The sequence below is a fragment of the Antennarius striatus genome, chromosome 18, assembly GCF_040054535.1.
Source record: "Antennarius striatus isolate MH-2024 chromosome 18, ASM4005453v1, whole genome shotgun sequence".
Taxonomy (NCBI): domain Eukaryota; kingdom Metazoa; phylum Chordata; class Actinopteri; order Lophiiformes; family Antennariidae; genus Antennarius; species Antennarius striatus.
Window position 1 is genome coordinate 15,431,909 of NC_090793.1, and position 20,506 is coordinate 15,452,414.

At 40.0% G+C, this 20,506-nt stretch overlaps 1 protein-coding gene across 1 annotated transcript; it reads right to left on the minus strand.

Annotated features, from left to right (window-relative positions):
• vapal (VAMP (vesicle-associated membrane protein)-associated protein A, like) lies at nucleotides 1-17,108 on the minus strand. The gene is made up of 6 exons (XM_068341471.1): nucleotides 16,934-17,108; nucleotides 9,447-9,599; nucleotides 8,180-8,286; nucleotides 6,828-6,908; nucleotides 3,787-3,966; nucleotides 1-874 (listed from the first exon to the last, which is right to left on the minus strand). The coding sequence occupies exons 1-6, from the start codon at nucleotides 16,989-16,991 to the stop codon at nucleotides 713-715; spliced, it is 741 nt and encodes a 246-aa protein (XP_068197572.1). The 5' UTR covers nucleotides 16,992-17,108; the 3' UTR covers nucleotides 1-712.
• Nucleotides 17,109-20,506: the final 3,398 nt, after the last annotated feature.

Genomic DNA, 20,506 nt, shown 5'->3' on the forward strand with positions numbered 1-20,506 from the left:
TCAAAACCACATTTTTTAATTTTTATTTTTTCCAATGCTTAATATCATGGGAGAGATTTAAGAATAACGACCTTATTTCAGTCAATATTTGCCTCAGAAGAAATATATAATAATAAACTGAACCTGAACATTTAAAGACAAGAAGTAGAAATTACAAACAGAAAAGATTTACTTCAGAGGCAATCCAGCAACAGGTGGCAAGGCCTTTTGATGGAAGTCCTTTCCTTTTTCTTTAAAAGGATTTAAAATTATTTTACAAGACTCCTAACATCCCATTTCATTCCTATTAAAAACAACAGAGCAATAAAGAACGAGAGAAAAAAAATGCAAAAAAACCCAACATTTTTTTGACTGCCTCTAACCCAATTCTTTCTAGGTGCAGCTTCCATGGTGATTGATGGTTTATGACTTTCATTGTCCCAGAACATTACCTGCATACTCCAGCCATCAAAAAAAAAACAAAAAAAAAAACAGAAAGCAAAAAGAGGAAGCCATCACTGTGTCGCCTTTCTTTTCTCAACCCTCTGCATGTAGTAACTGTGTGAGATTGTAAGATGGCGACCCCTTTGCATGATGCTGTATAGATGTGCTCACTTTAGGCCACACTATCAATGATATGGCAAAGTCAACAGAAAGACTTCTCGGTTTTCCAGGCCTGTTTCATTCTGGAGCCGGTGCAGGGGGGGGATACGACCGGTCTGCTTCTCTCATTCTACAGGATGAATTTCCCTAGGAAGAATCCGATGAAGATGGCTGCTATGACGACGAGAAGGGAGGGCAGGGAGGCAGCGCTGGATTCTCGGCCGAGGAGGTTGGTTGAGTTTGATGTCATGTGGTCTGAGCGGGGCATCATTCTCTTTCTAACCCCTTCCTCCTGCAACAGGTAAAGAACGAAGAACAGATTCAGCGCAACCCAGAGCGTCTCTTGATCATCAAACAGAACCACAAATGTTGTTGATACTCAAGGAATTGTGAAAAGCAAACAATTTTTTATCCTATCAATACATTGCTCAAAAAAATAAAGGGAACACTAAAGTAACATTTTGTAGGTCTGAATGAATGAAATATTTTTATTAAATATTTTGTTCTTTCCATAGTTGAATGTGCTGACAACAAAATCACACAAAAATTATCAATGAAAATCAAATGTGTCAACCCATGGAGGTCTGGATTTGGAGTTGTGCTCAAAATTTAAGTGGAGACACAAACTACAGGCTGATCCAACTTTGACGTAATGTCCTTTAAACAAGTCAAAATGAGGCTCAGTCGTGTGTGTGGCCTCCGCACACACTACTGTTTTCCTGAGTGATCTCCCAGACCTGGACTAAAGCATCCGCCAACTCCTGGACAGTCTGTGGTGCAACTTGGCGATGGTGGATGTAGTGAGACATTGCTGTCCCAGATGTGCTCAATTGGATTCAGGCCTGGGGAAAGGGGGGGCTAGTCCATAACATCAATGCCTTTGTGTTGCAGGAACTGCTGAGACACTCCAGCCACATGAGGTCTAGGATTGTCTTGCATTAGGAGGAACCCAGTCCTACTGCTGGGTTGTTGCCCTCCCACGGCTTCCTCCACCTCTCCTGATGCACTGGCCTGTCTCCTGGTAGCGCCTCCATGCTCTGGACACCACACTGACAGACACAGCAAACCTTCACAGCTCGCATTGATGAGCCATCCTGGATGAACTGCACTACATAAGCCTCTTGTGTGGGTTGTAGACTTTGTCTCATGGTACCACTAGAGTGAAAGCACCTCCAGCATTCAAAAGTGACCAAAACATCAGCCAGAAAGCATCAGCACTGACAAGTGGTCTGGTCACCACCTGCAGAACCGCTCCTTTATTGGGTGTGTATAATTTCCACCTGTTGTCTCTTCCATTTGCACAACAGTATATAAAATTGATTGTCAATCAGTGTTCCTAAGTGGACAGTTCAATTTCACAGAAATGTGGTTGACTTGGAGTTACATTGTGTTATTTAAGTGTTCCCTTTATTTTTTTTTGAGTAGTGTGTATTCACATTTCAAAATCCTTATTACATTAAATCTTGTATTAAATAAAGACTGTGGCTACATGGACTCTAAAGATTGCCAAGCATTTTGTCTTTGAGGTGGCGCCACTGTATGAATATTTATATTGAATGCTGGCTGGACTCACAAAGTACTTTGACGGGTCCTTCGGACTAGAAGGACTCCATACAAGTAGAGCCCAATTATGATTTGCAAATACACTCCTCTTAAAGCTTTTATTATTATACATTTTTAAAGCAAAACATACTACAGGCACACAACATGAGTATAATTGCTTTCATATTGTGACAGGACTTTGGTTTGGCCTCTATAAGATCACACTTCATTTTGGTCAACCTGAATCTGAATTAAGCCACACCAACTTTTTTTTTTTAAAATTTCCAATTCAAGTTGTGCAGGGCAATAATGTTCATGTTTCTGTCTGATGCTGCGGATTTGGAAAAGTTTGAGAAGAGTGAACTGTAGATGTGTCGAAATGCATCACCAACACCACAAGGAGGCAGTAAAACCCCTATAGGCTGTGTAAAACCGGGCTTTGAAACAGATTTTTTTTGCCAATCGGTTTGTTCCAAACAGAAAACATTAGTATAACGCCTCCGGTTTTACGTTCCACCCATGAATTGAACCTGAACCGGTTACAACAAAAAATATAATTTTACGAACCGGTTAATAACGTTTCTTGTAAATATAAATAGGTAGGTAACTTTAGGACTTTTAAATTGGCAATTAGTTTAAATACTGAAGATATGTCCCTTCAGTAAACAGAACAACAAACCACTGATTCAGTTACAGAACAGAGGATGGAGAACCAGAGGATGACAGAAGTTGCGGCAGCTTATGATGGAACACAGTTTGTGTATGTCAGAGCTCACCAGGGAGCGAACACATGAAGCTCTGAACTAAGCATCTTGTGATCGGTCAAGGACAGAAAGAAAACACCGATAAATGTTCGGAGCGTCGGAGGAAGTCCACTGAAGGAGATAAATTGCTACAAAGCGCTGGCAGTACGGGGACACGCTGCTCTGGAAATGGCTGCAGCCAGTGAGTTAATGTCTAAATCAAACATTCTTTTTTAAGATTGACAGAATGCAGTGTTTACCTGTTATGAATATAATGGAGATTGGGAGACTGCCTTTTCCTTGACTGCTGGTGATATGCCTCAACTTCTCTCTGCTCTCATCACGCATTGAGTGAATGACATTATGTGAAACTTGGTCAGATATTTTTTTCAAGAACCAAAAAAAAAAAAAAAAAAGGTTTTAACTGGTTATAGTTATTCTGAATAACCGATTCTGTTTCAGAACATTAAAAAATATAAAATTTTTGGTTTTGTCTTCATTCCTGGCTAAATACCAAAAGTTTATTTTTCCATGAGCCGCTTTAAAGCCCTGGAGGCCAGTGTGAGTAAGACCACATTATCAAAGCTAGTGCTTTGATCTATGACAGTAGGTCAGAGCACTAGCTTTGATCTTTGACCTATGCAAGTAGGTCAGGGGAAAATTTTAAATTCAGCGGTGTCGCGGGATGTTGCAGTCTGTGACTGCATTGGTTCTGGTTTAAATTAACACTGGAATGGTTTTGTATGATTTTTGAAGAGTGATTGAAATGGGTCCTTAAGTCACATCAAGTAATTACGTTTTCCTGTATAACATGACCCCACAATTCACACGAATTTTAAGTTGCATCATCTGTAAACCGAATAACAGCTTATTCAAACCTTTATGTCTCCTGTCAGGAATAGTCATCAGCTCATCTAACCTTTAATTGCCGGTTTTCTTCAAGAAGCTTGCTCATTTCAGCTTGCTGCCTCTTGCATTTCTCCAGCGCTTTCTTCAACTCTGTGTCATCCACTGATGCAGAGACAGGCACAGCGGCTGCTGATGGATCGGCCTTCAAGGAGTTCATCAACGGGGCTGCTTTGATTATCTCCACGTCATTCTGCCCAACAAGGAGAAAGAGAGAGAACATTGGAAGTGAAATCCAGCACAGCTTGAGCTGGGTAGAGAGGGTACCCTCTATCTGTCAAAGTCAAATACACGGAGGGCCAAAAAAATTTCCTTCAAGTTAATGGCCGGACTGGTTCAATGTTTATTAAAACATACTGAAATGAACATAGCGTGTTGAACCAAGAGCCAACAGTGTATATTATTTAATGATTTAATAAAGCAATATTTTGTTATGACTCTTTTAGATATATACCTTATTAATCCTGGAGGAAATTGCACATATCCACTGCTCAGGCATTTCATAATGAATACATAGTGGATAAAAAAAAGAAACACTGACACCAAAGGACATACCACAAGACATACACTACACTAGCAGACACATGTGGCATTAACAGGACATATACTAAATTATCACAAAAATATAAACAGCATAAAACAAAATAAAATAACAAATAAAAATAAAAAGTGCAAGCGAAAATTAGCAGGGGGCCCACATAGTGGGTAAGGTACACCCTTCTTACAATATAAGGCGTCACTATCTAATATCACATCTAATACCACAAAATCTATCCATCTATCTAATGTCACAACATCTAATATCTATCTCACAATGGTCAAAAATATAAGGCGTCATTATCTAATATCAAAACATCACAAGTTCACAACACCTTGGCCCCACTACACTGCAGGACGGGCTGACATCTCATCCCCTCCATTCAACCGCGTGCAGACATCGCCACCTCCCCCCCGGTCCTCCTGAGAGAGTCATTGTACTCCCTGATGGCACGGGGCACGAAGGAGGACCTCAGCCTCTCTGTGGAGGTGCTGTGTGACACCAGTCTGCCGCTGAAGGTGCTTCTCTGCTGGGAGAAGGTGGTGTGTAGGGGGTGGCTGGTGTTATTCATGATAGCCCTGACTTTAGACATGGTCCTGCTCTGGAGAAGTGTCTCCACAGAGTCCAGGCTCAGCCCGACCACTGAGCTCGCTCTGCGGATGAGTCTGTTCAGACGGTCCATATCTCTTTTCCTGGCCCCGCCACCTCAACACACAATGGCGTATGACAGCACACTGGAGACTACGGACTGATAGAACATGAGAAGGAGCTTAGGACAGATGTTGAAGGAGGCCAGCCTCCTCAGGAAGTACATCCTGCTCTGCCCCTTCTCTTACACACAGTCCGAGTTGAGTGACCAGTCCAGTCTGCTGTCTAGCTAGTCCCAGGTACTTATAGTTACCTACCACCTCCACCAGTGCCATTGATGATCACTGGCTGTGCAGAGGAGGGTGCCCGCAAGAAATCCAGCACAATCTCCTTCGTCTTGGAGACACTGAGCTGGAGCTGGTTCTGTTGGCACCACTCCACGAAATCAGCCACCAATGCCCTGTACTCTCATCACCCTCCCATCATGCCACAATTGCAGTACCATCGAAGTACTTCTGTATGTGGCATGTATCCGAGTTGTGCTTGAAGTCCAATGTGTAGAGGGTGAAGAGAATGGGGGAGAGCACCGTCCCCTGTGGCGCACCTGTGCTGCTGGTCACCATAGAAGACAGTCCCCCATACAGACGTACTGGGGTCTGTTCATTAGGTCGTCCGTGATCCAGCTCACGAGGTAGGGGTCCACAGCCATGGAGGTCAGTTTATCCTGCAGGAGCCTCGGCTGGATGGTGTTGAAGGCGCTTGAAAAGTCAAAGAAGAGCACCGTGACGGCACAGCCCCCGACGTCCAAAGTACGTAGGAGAGCACACGGTGGAGGAGGTACAAGACAGCGTCGTTAACCCCAAACTTGGCCTGACAGGTGAACTGGAGAGGGTCCATTGCACCCTGCACCTGTGGACGCATGAGCTCCAGCACCAGTCGCTCTAGGGTCTTCATTACGTGGGAGGTAAGAGCAACCGGTCGTTGGTCGTTGAGCTCAGTAGGGCGTCCTTTCCTGGGTATAGGAAAGATATAGGTCTTCCACAGTGACGGGACCCTCCCCAGCAACAGACTGAGGTTGAGCAATCGCTGCAGGGGGTCCCTTAGTTCCGAAGCTCAGGCTTGGAGGAGTCTTGGGGAGACCTTATCTGGTCCAGCTGCCTTATAGGGATGGAGCCTCTGCAGCGTTGTCGTCACCAGGTCTCAGTCATGGTGGGAGCAGGAGGTTGTGGCGAGGTTTTCTAGGTCAAGGTCATCTCATTTTCATTCCCTTTGCCGACCGAGTAATCTGCTTTTTGACTCATCTGTCTATCTGCAATGGTTGTAAAGATATTCGGTGGACAAACTAATGGATGGACGGACGGACGAACTGACGAACACACGAACACTGATAATTACAATATATCACCGCTTTGAAGCAGAATGTAAAAATCAGTATACCAAGACACCCAGTCACGGCAACAAACATGTATATAAATTGAGCGTGGTGACAGGAAGTTTTAAGTGCAGCCAAAAAAAAGTGCATTATGACCTACGTGGAGCTACCAGGTGAGCTCACCTGACAGAAAACAGGGTCTTTATACGACTCGTCCAAGTCTGCCCCACAAAATTTAATTTAGACTTTCCCCATTTGAAAAAGGGCAGAAGTCATTTAAGTCTGGAAAAGGCATGGCTTTATTAGGTGTACAAAGTTAATAATGTGCCGGTACGAAAGTGCCTTGGCTGCTTTTTGCAGTGAAACAACACTGAACTTGTTTGACATTAGAGCCGTATATTTTCTCAAGTTTTTATTTTAATGGAAAGCTATGGCATTCTGGAAATATTCAAAGTGGAGCAGTCAATAGAGTTCCTTCATCTAAAAATCATAATTAAAATTATGAGTTACATTGTGAGGTAATAAGCTGTCATTAGTGTGCATAAGTGCTCCTTACCACTTTATCGTTTTCAAAAGGCAGTTCGAAGACACATCTCAGCTTGGAATCCATGAGATCATCAGGCTTTGTATCTTTCCACTGGTCAAAAATGACAAATGGGCATGTTATTCATCAACTGGAGCTGCTAGCAGCTGGATTCCATCCACACACTCATGCAACCACTCCAACCAACATCATACGATTTACATGTATTGGACACTTGAATACACGGATATTACAGTAACAAGAAAACATTAATAATCAAAGTAATAATCTGCTTCATTACACATATATAATAATAAGGAATAGCACCTGTTATTAAATGGTAAAGTAATGCAATGGAAAACAATTTACATGATAAATCCATCACCTTTTAAAACTCCAGGTTACTTATCAGAACTAGTCACACCCTTCCTCTACATATCCTGGATTTTGCTCTTCATCTCAGACATGCCACAACATGAACACAACTGCCAGGAATGTTCACGTTCTACCTGACTAACAAAGTCTTTGCTGCTCTCTGGTGGACAACTGGAGAACTAACTTAGTAGGTGGGTTTGTTTTTTTGTGTAACACAGTAATGGTTTTAAAGAAGGAAGAATTTATTCCATCCGTCCATCCAAAGAATTTAGACGTGGAAAATCAATTACGGCCGGTTCCAGATGAGACTTGTAGAACAAAGGAGTTCAATAATTGCTTTAACGCACAAATCCACTCAAAGCTCTTGACACACTTACTCATTTGTAGTCTCATTACATTGGCTATTTGCTACATTAAAGAACAAAACAGAAGACGCGAAAACTAAATAATTTAATATGCGGAAATTTGTAACGAACAACAAAATATTGAAAACACAAAACATGTTTATTATTTCAGATTTTTCAAACATGATAACTTGGCGCTACTGGCATTATCTTAAATGGCTTCATGAATATTCCTGCATTTTTACTGTGGCTGTTATGATCACTTGTATTTTTTCGGAGTAGAGTTGATACACATGAAATAGCTCGGATTGACAACTGTAGTCCTTTTCCTTATTATGACAAGAACCGCAAACCAAAGAGAAGCAAGACCAAGACTGACGTCTGCTTCAGAGGATAAGTATTGAAGTTACCAGCCTCAGAAATCACCAATGAAAAGGTCCTGATTAGAGGTGATGTGAATGCGTCAGAGTTCAGGTAGAAAAACAATGATCATAAAGCTCCGGCTCCAGACAATCCTTGTATCAGAATGTGTGTAACATTAAATAGGTCACTTGGTGAATAAAAAGTAGGTAGTGTGTTTTCATATGAACTTTATGAACAAACACATTTGCTTCAAGTCCATAAAATAAAAAAATTTTACACTGGGGAGGAAAAAAAATTACTCACCAATGAATCCATGTCAGAAACATTTGGGGGAGCAAAAATTGTTTGCACCATGAATCTATGTTTACTTTTTTCATTGGGGTCATAGTCCTTTAAGGGCTGTAACATGACTGTAAAAGAGAGATGAACAAAGTTAAAAGAGTTGAAGGAAAACACAGGAAAATACTAACCCAAAAAGTCAACATTCTAAATCCAACACATAGGTTCAATGACATCAAATTAAACACACCGTTTGTATAGCATATGATCTCATGAGCTATAATCACCATCATTTGATGACACATTGTTAGGTGATGGACACAATCTCTAAGACCCAAATGCAGCGAGCAATTTTGAGACCTTATATGTTCCGAGGTGGGTTGTGGAGCAATGAACTACATTTAAGTTCCACACAAACTTCATGTGTCAATGACTGTGTGACTGCATTACTTGTTGAAATGTTGGTCGACAAGTTCCAAGTGAACCATTGTAACGTTGTACATTCTGCAATTCTACTGTGAAATGTTTGAGCTACCTGGAGCAACATCAACTTCAAGAATATGGTCCATATTGTCCAATTTTAAGCAACAAAGACTTCTAAAAAAAATTTTTTAATCATGAGTAATGACATGCATATTGTGTAGCACTTAATCCTGACCCCATACTTGGCATAAAGTTTAGGTTCTCTCCAGGTGCAGTCCAAATACGACATCGCATAGGCCACAAGTTAAATGTGGATGGTGTCAGTGTGTGTAGATGAACTGGTTCCACACATCCCACCTCATCTTTATCTTAGCATCCGCCGTTGTGAATCTTCAACCTCACTGTGCAACGGTTACATGTTCGAAGGTTCATTTCAGGTCTCTTGTAGACTCAATTAGCATCAATTGTTTCATTACAGAGACGTAACTTCATTAAAGGGATAGTAAAGTTAATTTTAAGTGACATACATGTATTCATCATTATGAAATATAGAAGAAAAAACAAATTTTATATGTGTAGCATCATTCCTTTGATCAGAAAAGCTTAAAATCTGCACCAGAGCAGCTTGCGCATTCAGTGGTCACGTGGGCGTCATAAGTCACTGGCGCCCAACATAGCTTGACAGCCATAGGAAACAATTCAATCCACGACGCAATTAACTCCAAAAATATCATCAAAGGGATGATGCTACACATATAAAATTCATTTTTTCTTCTATTTTTCGTAATGATGAATTACATATGTCACTTAAAATTAACTTTACTATCCCTTTAAAAACCTTAAGGAGGTATTTAATGAGTAAACTTACCAGAGATAATGATGGATGCTCCAGGATCGATTACGCCGCTGTTTGGCCGTACACAGTACCTGCGTGGTGCGGTCGTCTTCACCTTAAAACATACTTTTCTGTCAGAAGGGTTCTTCAGATTGAGGTTGGTGGTGACTACTTCTGTGAAAGGACCTGGTGGATGCAGGACAACAAATAAAGACATTATTTTAACACTTAAAAAAAAAATAAGGGAAAGAAAAACATTCAAAAAACTTCTCTTGCAGAAATATATAAAGCTGATTAACTGGTGACCTTCTCAGACATGTTCCATCAACCAGTCAAAGTTTGTTTTTCTGACAGTATATTCTGCAATAGTTTCATCAAAACAGAGCAGACAGATGAGATGATAAACAGATGCTAGATAGACGATAGAGGGCAGACAGACCAATAGTTTATTAATTCCGGAGGAAGTTACATTGGAGAAACCAAAATTTTACTTATCTGTGATTCATGATAGCTAAAGCTTTGGCACTTTCATGACAAGTTTAAAGTTAAAAAGGCTTCAATTCAATCTCACAAGATCAAATCTTTCATGATTACATTTTGGTTGGCACTGCACTGCACAATATATTTACTGTAAATCTATTGTGGGACTGTATGAGTGTCTCCGAGCATTTCAGCAACCTTCATTTGATCTACAGTAATCCCTCGGGTATTCGCGCTTCAAGATGTACGGCTTCACTACATCATGGATTTTTAGTAGGTAGTCACATGATATTGTACGCGCATGCTATTGGCTGACAGCATCCAGAAGTGCACTGACTCACAGTTTAAACAATCTACGTATAAGAGTGTGGGAAATTTAAACAAGAAAAGTTCATATAGATGGAATGTGGTTCAATATCAGTACAGGGAGGGGTTCATAAACATTTAATTACCGTAAATAATAAAATAAATAGTTCGTCCTTATATCACGGAATTTCGTTTTTTGAGTAACGAGGGGTTACTGTTCTTCAAACTTTGCACATGTTTAATTGTTTAATTGTTTGGCCTGCCAAACCACCTGAACTGAATAGATTTATTTTCCCAAACAGCTAATTTAATTTAACAGTCCCATGTTCGTATTCTGAATTAAGGTAACTTTCTTGGATCATACATAAAGAAGATCAGTGCCTTGTGAGAGACTTTGCCTGACATTAGACAGTTACACGATTAAGGACCAAATAAGTCCACTAGTTGAATATGTTTGGATCCCAAATTGCAGAATAGGTCTGGGAACCTCATTGAACAGTGAAACCTGGTCCCATGAATGCAGGCCCACCCTCAGATTTACCTTTAACCCTGGGAGTCCCTTTTTATTGACTGAAGAAGTTCAACTTTGTCTCTTATAATAAATTTATTAGTGTCTGATGTACCTTCAACATCGTCTATGACAGCCGCGAGACATCTGATCCATTCCTGCATCTTTAATGAAGACTGAAGCTGCATTATCCAGATAATTCTCTCATCTGGCTAACTTCTCACTTTACCAATATTTGTAGCTGTCAACTGATTCAACGTGTGTGTACTTCCATCCTTGACAGACCTACCCTACATTTTTCCAAGATTGATAATATAAAGATCGAGAGTAACAATGATATCAGACAGAAGAAGGAACACAGAGAGCTCAACTGCAGAAAATCTAAGTTTAAAGTCCACTTCCTCTACATGAAAAAGCTATTACTCCAACCTTACCAGGCATTTAAGTGCAAACTGCTTACTTCTCAGTTTTAAACACAGCCTGAAGTTAGGGCCAGGGCAGTATGGATTTGTTTTCTTGAAGTAATATAAAAGGGTGGGATGGTGGTTAACAACATACCCAAATAGAAATTCACACAATCAGTCAGCACTCGCCACTGACTGCTGCCATGTTGGGACTTTGCTCCTAAAGCTTCAGAGATTTCCAGCTGTCGTTTCTCGCCAAAGGTTATCTCCTCCACAGGCAGGTGTGCAATCCTACAAACTGTGCAGGATGATTTATTCCAAGTTGTAATCTTGGATTAAACATATTTCCTCACATGATGAATAATTTCACGAATGCATTACACAGCCTCACCCAGGTTTGACCCGTTACGGCTAACGTAACATTTGGCTTTCTGATGAGATTCATGGCAAGTGTTGACTCAGATAATGTCAACCAGTTAATATTATTTGTAATAACATGCATGTACACAGGAATTTTTCGGTAAAGGCAGTTTAAAAATGATTTTATAAATTCTGTATTTGTTTGTCATTTGAAAAAAATGTGTAAAGTAAGTGTAAAGCAGCAATTAAACTTGAAATGAGTTCCGTTTGTACAGGTAATGTGCTTTTTTAAAAATTATTTTTAAATAAAAACAAAAAGATATTTTTCAAGAACATTTATCATCATCTCATTTTCTACTCTGTATATTATTAATATCAAGCTTGAAAATTTTTTTCAGAAATATATGTACAGTCAACCCTCGGTTTTCAAACATAATCCGTTCCAGAAGGCTGTTTGAAAAGCGAGTTGTTCGAAATCAAAAAGTATTTTTCCCATTATAATTAATGTAAATAATTTTAATCCGTTCCCAGTCTAAAAAACAACTTTTTCTAAGGTTTTTTTTTTATTACTATTTTACACCATATACTGCACTGTATACTGTTTACCATAAATAAAAAGGGGTAGAAATAGACAGTGTTTTATTTTAATATAAGATATCCTATCGAACTTTGAATACGAATGCGCTACGGAGGAAGCATCCTGGGGATTCGCTCGGCTCCCAAGTGAATCGCGTTCAGGTACGCTCGGCTTCTTTCGGTTTGGTCGAGAGCCGAATTTTGGTCGAGTTCAGAGACGTAAAATTCTGATTTTCCCGTCGAAAACCGATTTGGTCGAGAACAGAAGCGTTCGAAAACCGAGGTTTGACTGTATGCTAAGAATAATTAAATAACTAAAATGACTGCAGCTCCTAAATACAAAATACTCGTACAGTCTACACTTGTTTTATAGCATGGTTGCAGCTCTGGTTCACAAAGCCTGCATTCACCCTCCCTTCACACCAAGTGCTCAGCGATAAGAAGCAATGCATGACCAGATTGGGGGGACTCCACCCATTCAAAACTAATATGCAGTCATGAGTAGGGTGTTGCTTTCAACACAGGTGCGCCACAAAGGCACATTCCTACAAACCTGAAAACCGAGTCCCTGGCACTGAATCTGCAGCATCAGATATTTATATGTACCATCTTGTCTTCCAAGGCCTTGTTTGTCAAGTTTTGGAAGAGATGAGGTGCTTCCTGATGTTGTTGTACTCAGTTACTGCAATATAAGGGTTAGAGAAAGTTTGAATAATCATTTACCTGGCAATGATGCTGACAATTAGCAAATCAATATTCATAAGCCTGACTCATGGAAGTAATGTGCATTTGTTTCTTTAGCTGAAATAATGATCCATCAAATGACTTAGCGCAGTTCTTAGGTATGTGGTAGTGTCGACAATTACAGCTTGTCTGACTTTGGACTGGTACAATGCCTCTCTGATATCCTGCACCTGAAAATTAAACAGTACAGGAAACTCTCTAACTTGGCTTATTTATCAAAACTTGTTCTCTGATTCAATTAGGACAAACCAGTAAAATGCAGCCGACTAACTGCTAACACAAAAATATTTCAGCTCTGCTTAGATACATTTATATACTGCATGTACAAATTGAGCATTATTAAACCGAAAACAGAAATAGATAAGTCTTTGGAAAGCGATTGTGTTCTTCAGAAGTACACCCACACAGCCTGCATCCTTTGCCCAAAATGAGTCGCATCTTTGCTCGAAATGCTTAAGATCTTGCTGAGAACTGTTTAAGATCTCTGATCTTGCTGTATGTATGTATGCTGAGTTAGGGTGCCCTAGGCTGGTATTTCTAAAAATACCAGCCAAGGAAACAAGGGCTGCCCCCTGTTTTAGAGCCTCCGCTGGAGGAATCCCAGCAGAGGCTCTAAAACAGATCGCCTCTCAGATACTCAAGACCAATTTAGCTCAGCTTATGTGACAGTCAAGAAGCGCCGATCATATTCCATCTCCTCATATTGCTTAGCGAAGACAGGATAGGAAAAATTTCATTTCCTTCCCTTTTCTTTTAAAATAGAGAAAATACTTGAATCAGAGTGATACTGTCATTACCATTACAGTGATTTGGAATAGGAGTGATGAATCTATTGTTAAATTTCATGTGATGTCATGTCAAGAATAAGGAGCAGTAAAAAAGTACTACATGCAGCAGTCCTATGAAGTAGAATTACAAATATATTTACAACTCATTTGTATTTTCATTTACATTTGTAATGTAAACAGGAGTCTCATATTTTGTTCATGTTGGAAAAGAACTATTGTATTTCAAGTAATTTTTAACAGCAACAAAATTACCTTTGCTGCATCTCTGTAATTTAGCCATGTATCCATTTAAATAAACAAATGTAAAAATAAAAGCTGAAGACGGAACAAACTACGTAATACATATTAGAATGCATCTAATTATGTTGTAATTTAGCCACCAGGTCAGATTAAGGTGGTTTATGTCTCTGATGAAACAGTAAACACCAGTATCTAGTTATGACTTAACTGAAAACCATTCATTTATGTATCTAGATTCAACTTCTGACCCTTTTTACAATCCTTGATGTTTTGACAACAGACGACCAGGCATCGACTCTCCGGCTGTTAGTAGTAACTGATACCAATGCAACCACTACCTATTTCTTAGCCGTGTCCAAAAACCAATCTTGACCAAATCTGGCTTTCTAATTCCAGTTTGACTTATTCCTTTTTCCTTCCTTTTGTTTTCTTCTTTGAAATTTTAAACATTAATGGACAGTCTACATGAAGACTTTGCATCTCTTAGAGGGAAAATAGAAAAGTGACATTAACATTTACTCCTACAATGTAAAATAACATTCTTTTCTGAAGTTGCACAAGTAAGGTAGAAGTTTGTATTAAAATGAAACTGAAAATCCAGGTCAAAATAAAGATCTTCAAATAAGTCTGGAGACTTTTGTACAAATAAAGTATAAATGACATGATTTGGTGTTTGCTATACCACCTAATATATCATGTCTTACTATCTCAAAAGAAAATGAGTACATGAGCTACATACAACAAAAAGGAACTACATTATAGCAGTAGCAGATTATTTAACCTTCAAACTAAAATAAAATGCAATATTTAGTTGTTTTAAATGAAAACTGGTGCACTTTCTAATAATAAAGGTGACCAAAAAATGACGTACACATCTTTGTAAAGTGAGCAACAGTATAGACCTGTAAGTCTGTTAGTCTGTCAATAAACAGGGATGACAAACAAGAACTTGTTGTGGAACAGCTGATGTGTTTGGATAATGCAGTAGCTGCAAGTTAATTGCAAGTTCTCCATCCCAAACAGATTCATCTTTTTTTCATCACATGTATAACTGTATCTCATGCCTATGACGTGTGTGTGTGTGTGTGTGTGTGTGTGTGTGTGTGTGTGTGTGTGTGTGTGAGCGCGCGTGCGTGCGTGCCTAAGGCACCCGTCACATTGACACTTCTTGAATGGTCAAGGCAAAACAGGCTATGGATCTATAAATTTACCAGTGAATCATTCAGTGAACATTTAGAAACTTAAAACTCGAACTGCAAGGTAAACTCGGTGGGACAATCAAAAATCAAGCCTGGACTACAAACTGCAGCACACAAATATTTTAACTTTCTCCCAATCTAGTTTTATGGACAATCAGTGCTGAGATGTTAAGTGACGCATCTCTTAGTAAGGCTCTATTCATCACGGGTCATGTATCTTATGATGCAGTCACAGGTTTAATGATGCATTTGTGACTAATGACAAAGGGGGAAAATTCAACTTCCTACTTGAGAAAAATTGACCTGAAAATTTGGTCAGGTAGGATTGTCTACACCTATGCATTCTTAACATATTAGTGGAGCTTTCAACGTTACAGCTTCTGCAAAGACGCCTGTAATGACTGCCATCAGTCCACTCCAGCTTTATTCATATAATCATTACCGGTTATAGAAAAGGTAATTAGTTCATGTGAACACATTTTTCAGAGCTCAGAAAACCCCAAACTATGAACATAGTTTCATAAATGAGCTAGTTTCATAAATTATAGAGAATACTAACTCGAGACTTTCTGGCTTCTTATGAGATTTTAGAATGTATAGGATCTGAACTGTGTAATGTCACATGACGATGTGACATCAGTTTCACATGGGAAACCTCTTCAATGAAATCATCAACCCCAGACCAATGCTATTCCATGGATTCGGCATAAAAACTGGTGACCTTTTGAACATGTCCATGCCGCAGTCAGCACCTATTCATAACTAATCAACAATCAACCTTAGGATCATGCACACAATGGACTGACAGACTGGTTTTCTAATGTGATAAATTCAACAACAGAACAGTGTCTCATTGACAGCAACAGAGAAAGACATCTTGCCAAACTAGCTGCATTGCAACTCTCCTTTACATCAGCTTCAATCACTATTAATGGTGACTCAATAACAAGATCAATAGTTGAAAATACACAAACGTCTTAAACTTGAAACACATCTACGACTTTCTGAAGTGAGAACACAATTTTGACAGGAGAGGAAGAGGCTAATCAACCATTTGTTTCAGAGGAGCTGTCTACAGAATGTAGTTCGACATCAGCCTTTGCAACAGCAAGCTAGCATAGCTCTGCTACAGCCAACGCTTCACTGACACATCACTGAATGTTATCGCTGCCAGCCAAGCAATCAGTGGCAGGTTAACCTAATGTGTGAATTACTTTGGTTTCTCATGAATGGGATGTGATAACAATGCGGTTTCAGAACATCTTTAATAGATTATATACGCAAATAAACGAAGTAACACGAGACAATTGTTGATGAAAACTGTCATTAGGTTGTTAACGATTGTTAGCAAAGTTTGTCATTCCGTTCTATTCTGTCACTTTTGAAGCTTAACATGCCAAAGTGTCTATCAGATGTGTGTCAGGATATAAGCTACATTTGGCAGTAAAAAAAAAATTGTCCCGTAAATATGAACCCCGAAAAGTGAGCGGATACTGTCAGGTATTTCAGGGAGTAGGCTGTGCACCAAGGAAAGAGTGTACTGCTGCTAACACTAAAACATTAATTCAGTCACTCATGAAGCTAAAGTCAGGCCAATAGCTTGCTAGATTATATTTTACAACCACTGACAGTTTCTCCACATTTCTTCCAAGTCTTTCTTATGTGCTGTCAGCTAGCCGCTCATGAATACCAGGGCGGTCAAAGAAGCCACGCCGCGCCGGGCTACCCGCCTCACTCCAGCGCGAGGATGCAGCGGCGGCCCGTCTTGTCGCTGGCTAACTTAAAATGGCGGTGAACCCAGTTGGCTTGCTAGCAACGAAATTCGCTAGAGGGGAGTGTAAAATCTTTTCAATCAGGTAATTCTTTACGACCACTCGCTGACCGTTTTACATGTCAGAGATTTCTATTCACCTACCTTTAAATTTGAGGTCCGATGGAGGGTCAAGAATAAGGACTTGATCCAACTTTGACATTTTAGCTGTGGGATGCACTTGATTTGGAATCGGGGAGTAACTGTCAAGTGGAGATCGGAGCTCCCCGGCTGCCACCACTGAGCTAAATGCTGACTGAGCTCTGCGAACGAGCGCGTGTGTAGACGCACTTCAACGCGCGAGCGCACTGCCCTGTTGCGCGCCCTCGCGGCTCTTTGAACTGATGTGATGACTGTGATGACAAGTGTCCCAGTACTTCTACTGTGTTGACCAGACAAGCGATTTTTTTATTTTTATTTTTTAGTCATTTGAATTAATAGGAACCAACTTTGTCTTTGGTTCGACTTACAGATCACAGTTTATATACAGTTTAACTGCTTTGTTGTCTTTCATCATCACTTTTTTTACAGTCATAATTTTCATCATCACTTTCATCTTCTTTCAAAATTACAAAATCACAAGGTGACTTTTTGATCTCCCAAAACACTCATGGATTTATAGAAGAAAATGTAGACATCAAAATAATTTAATTTCCAGCTTAACCACCCCATTCATAATATAATTTAAGTAGTAGGTATAGATTCTCAGATGACTAATCTTTAATGACATTTAATACAACTGACGATGTATATAATACACTGCCCCGCCGGAAAAACAAGCAAATATCAATCAATCAATCAACTTTTATTTATATAGCGCTTAATCACATCTGAAGACATTTCAAAGCGTTTTACAGATAGAAAGCCAACAATTCCTTCCAGAGCAAGCATAATCGACGGTGGTGGGGGAAAAACTCCCTCATTGAGGAAGAAACTCCGGACAGGACCCAGGCTCTGGAGGAGGGTCATCCACCTTGACCTGTTGGTTGAGAAAGAGAAATAGTGGCAGATTGAGCAAGTTTGAGTTTAATGTCCATAGTGAGTTGTCGCTGAATTGGGGGCGCAATTTCCAGGCCTTTGGATATCCTGTCTTCCATCTGCATTCCCCACCTGTGGAACAGAGGCCCAAAGACAGCGGCAGTATCGTGCAGACAAAGAGTGCGATTTGACAGTAGTAATAAATTCTAGAAGCACAGAAAGATAAAGAAAGAGATGAAGTAACAGAAGCTCTGGAGTCCAGAGTATCTCCCTTTAATGGGAGAGACGGAGAAAAATACCCTCAGCAGCCTAAGCCTATAGCAGCATATCTAGTGGGGTGTGTGTTATTTCTAATTGTAGGCTCTACCAAAGAGGAGGGTTTTTAGTCTACTCTTAAATAAGCTGAGAGTGTCTGCCCCCCAGACCGAGGCTGGGAGATCGTTCCAGAGTAAGGGGGCCAGGTAGCTAAAGCTTCTGCCTCCTGTTCTACTCTTAAAAACCTGACGGGTGACGGGTCACCAGAAACCCTGCATCGTCAGATCGAAGGGCCCTGGGTGGGTGATACACTTCAATAAGATCTTCAATGTAAGATGGAGCCTTACAGTGGAAAACTTTATATGTAATCATAAGGAGTTTGAATTGTATTCTATAATTAATCGGGAGCCAATGTAGTGATGCTAGGACAGGAGAGACGTGCAGTGCTCCTGTGTGTGTGTGTGTGTGTGTTTGATTTCTTGAAAACAACATTAAAAGTAAATAACTTAAGATTTGCATGGAATGAAATCGAATTTTTCTTACAGTGTGTTTACTAACTTAAAAGTATTAATATCCTACCAGGGACAACTGTGGCCATTTTTAAATCCATCTTCATGATGGAAATGTAGACCCACTGTCTGTAAACTGCTGTAAGGGTTCTCAATAATATGATCCACGCTGCATCAAAATTGTGCAGTTTGCAAGTTCACATACACTGTATACAGAATGTGCAAAAATAAAACAAGACTAATTTGTTAAGTGTTTCTTATTTGAGGTTTAAAGAAAACAGTTTGTTGGAGAGTAATACATTTCCAAAGTTGGAGCTCCTTTCTAAGAGAATTAAAACTGAAGTCACAGATTTTATCCCTGCGGAAATAGCATAAGAAAAACCAAAAATAGGTTCATCACTACTTTATTACACTAAATAATATACAAAAGTTAATCAGACCAATAGAGGATACACGGCACCATGACTTACACATATGGAGAAAATTAATGAAAGAAAACCCACAATGGTAACTGAAACAATCTGAAATTGACCAAATAATAAATAAAGAGTTACTGAAAATTAGCCAATGAAAATCAGACACTGCTCTTGAATTGCAGTTCAAGAGAATAATTTTGAAAAAAAAAAAAAAAAAGGGCAGCACTGTGGCGCAGTGGGTAGTGCTGTCGCCTCACAACACGGCAGGTCTGGGTTCCAGTCTCGCTCTGTGCGGAGTTTGTGTATTCTCCCAGTGGGAGTTCTGCGTGGGTTCTCTCCAGGTTCTCCGTCTTGCTCCCACCTCCAAAAGCATTGACCGGTCCCAAATTGCCCGTAGGAGTGTGTGTGCGTGGTTGTATGTCGCGTGTGTGGCTCCGCAGTGCACTGGTGTCGTGCCCGGAGTGTCCCCCACCTCACGCCCTATGCCAGCTGAGATAGTCTACGGCAGATTCAGCAGCAGAAAATAAATGGATAATAATAATGAAGCAGGCCTGGACAAAAATGACAGTATGCTTAACATAATATTTTTCTGCACAACCTTTTAAGACCCAACAACTTCTGTACCTGTTAACAGGTATTTTGTCCCACTCCTCATTAGCAGCCTGCTCCAGTTGTCTCAGGTTTGAAGGGTGCCTTCTTCAGCTGGCATGTTTCAGCTTCTTACACAGATTTTCAATAGGATTTAGATCAGGGCTCATAGAAGGCCTGTTCAGAATAGTCCAATGTTTTGCTCTAAAACATTCTGGGATGTTTTCAGCTGTGTATTTTGGGTCATCATCCTGTTGGAAGACCCTTGACCTGCGACTGTGACTAAGCTTTCTGACACCATGCAGCACATTTCTCTCCAGAATTCCTCAATAGTCTTGACATTTCATTGACCCTTCACAGATTCAAGATAACCTGCCCCAGATGCAGCAAAGCAGCCCCAGAACATAACTGGACTGATCAATGTTTTACATTATTGACTGTGCTCTTGTGTTAGTTTGCTTCATTTTGGTGTATTCGAACATAAAGCTGATGTCTCTTGCCAAAAAGCTTCAGTTTTGTCTCATCTGTCCAAAGGACATTCTCCCAGAAGCTTTGTGGCTTGTCAGTTTACGATTGGCATTTGACAGTGGTTTCCTCTTTGGTTATCTCCCATGAAGTCCATTTTGGCTCAAACAACAACATATGGTGTGATTTGATAACTTGACCTTGGAGTTCACCTTTAATTTCTTTAGAGATAGTTCTGGACTCTGGTTACCATTTGAATTATCTGACTCGCCAATCTGTCATTTATTTTCCTCCTGTGGTCAGTTTGACTAATGTGTGCAACTGCATTCACAGGTATATCAAGCTTCTTGGAGATGGTCTTAATGCCTTTTTGTCACCCTTGAGATGGATAGACTGACTGAATACAAGCTAGGAGATGCTTTTTATTGTAATTAGAGGACACATCTTATTTTATCATGTCCCGATGG

What these genes read in the sequence shown, in the direction of transcription:
- vapal (XM_068341471.1), bottom strand. Translation starts at nt 16,991, where the DNA reads ATGTCAAAGTTGGATCAAGTCCTTATTCTTGACCCTCCATCGGACCTC. An exon ending in TTTCTGACATGGATTCATTG is followed by an intron (nt 6,909 to 8,179) that starts GTGAGTAATTTT and finishes ATTTTTGACCAG; the next exon opens with TGGAAAGATACAAAGCCTGA. An exon ending in CTTTTGAAAACGATAAAGTG is followed by an intron (nt 3,967 to 6,827) that starts GTAAGGAGCACT and finishes CTTGTTGGGCAG; the next exon opens with AATGACGTGGAGATAATCAA.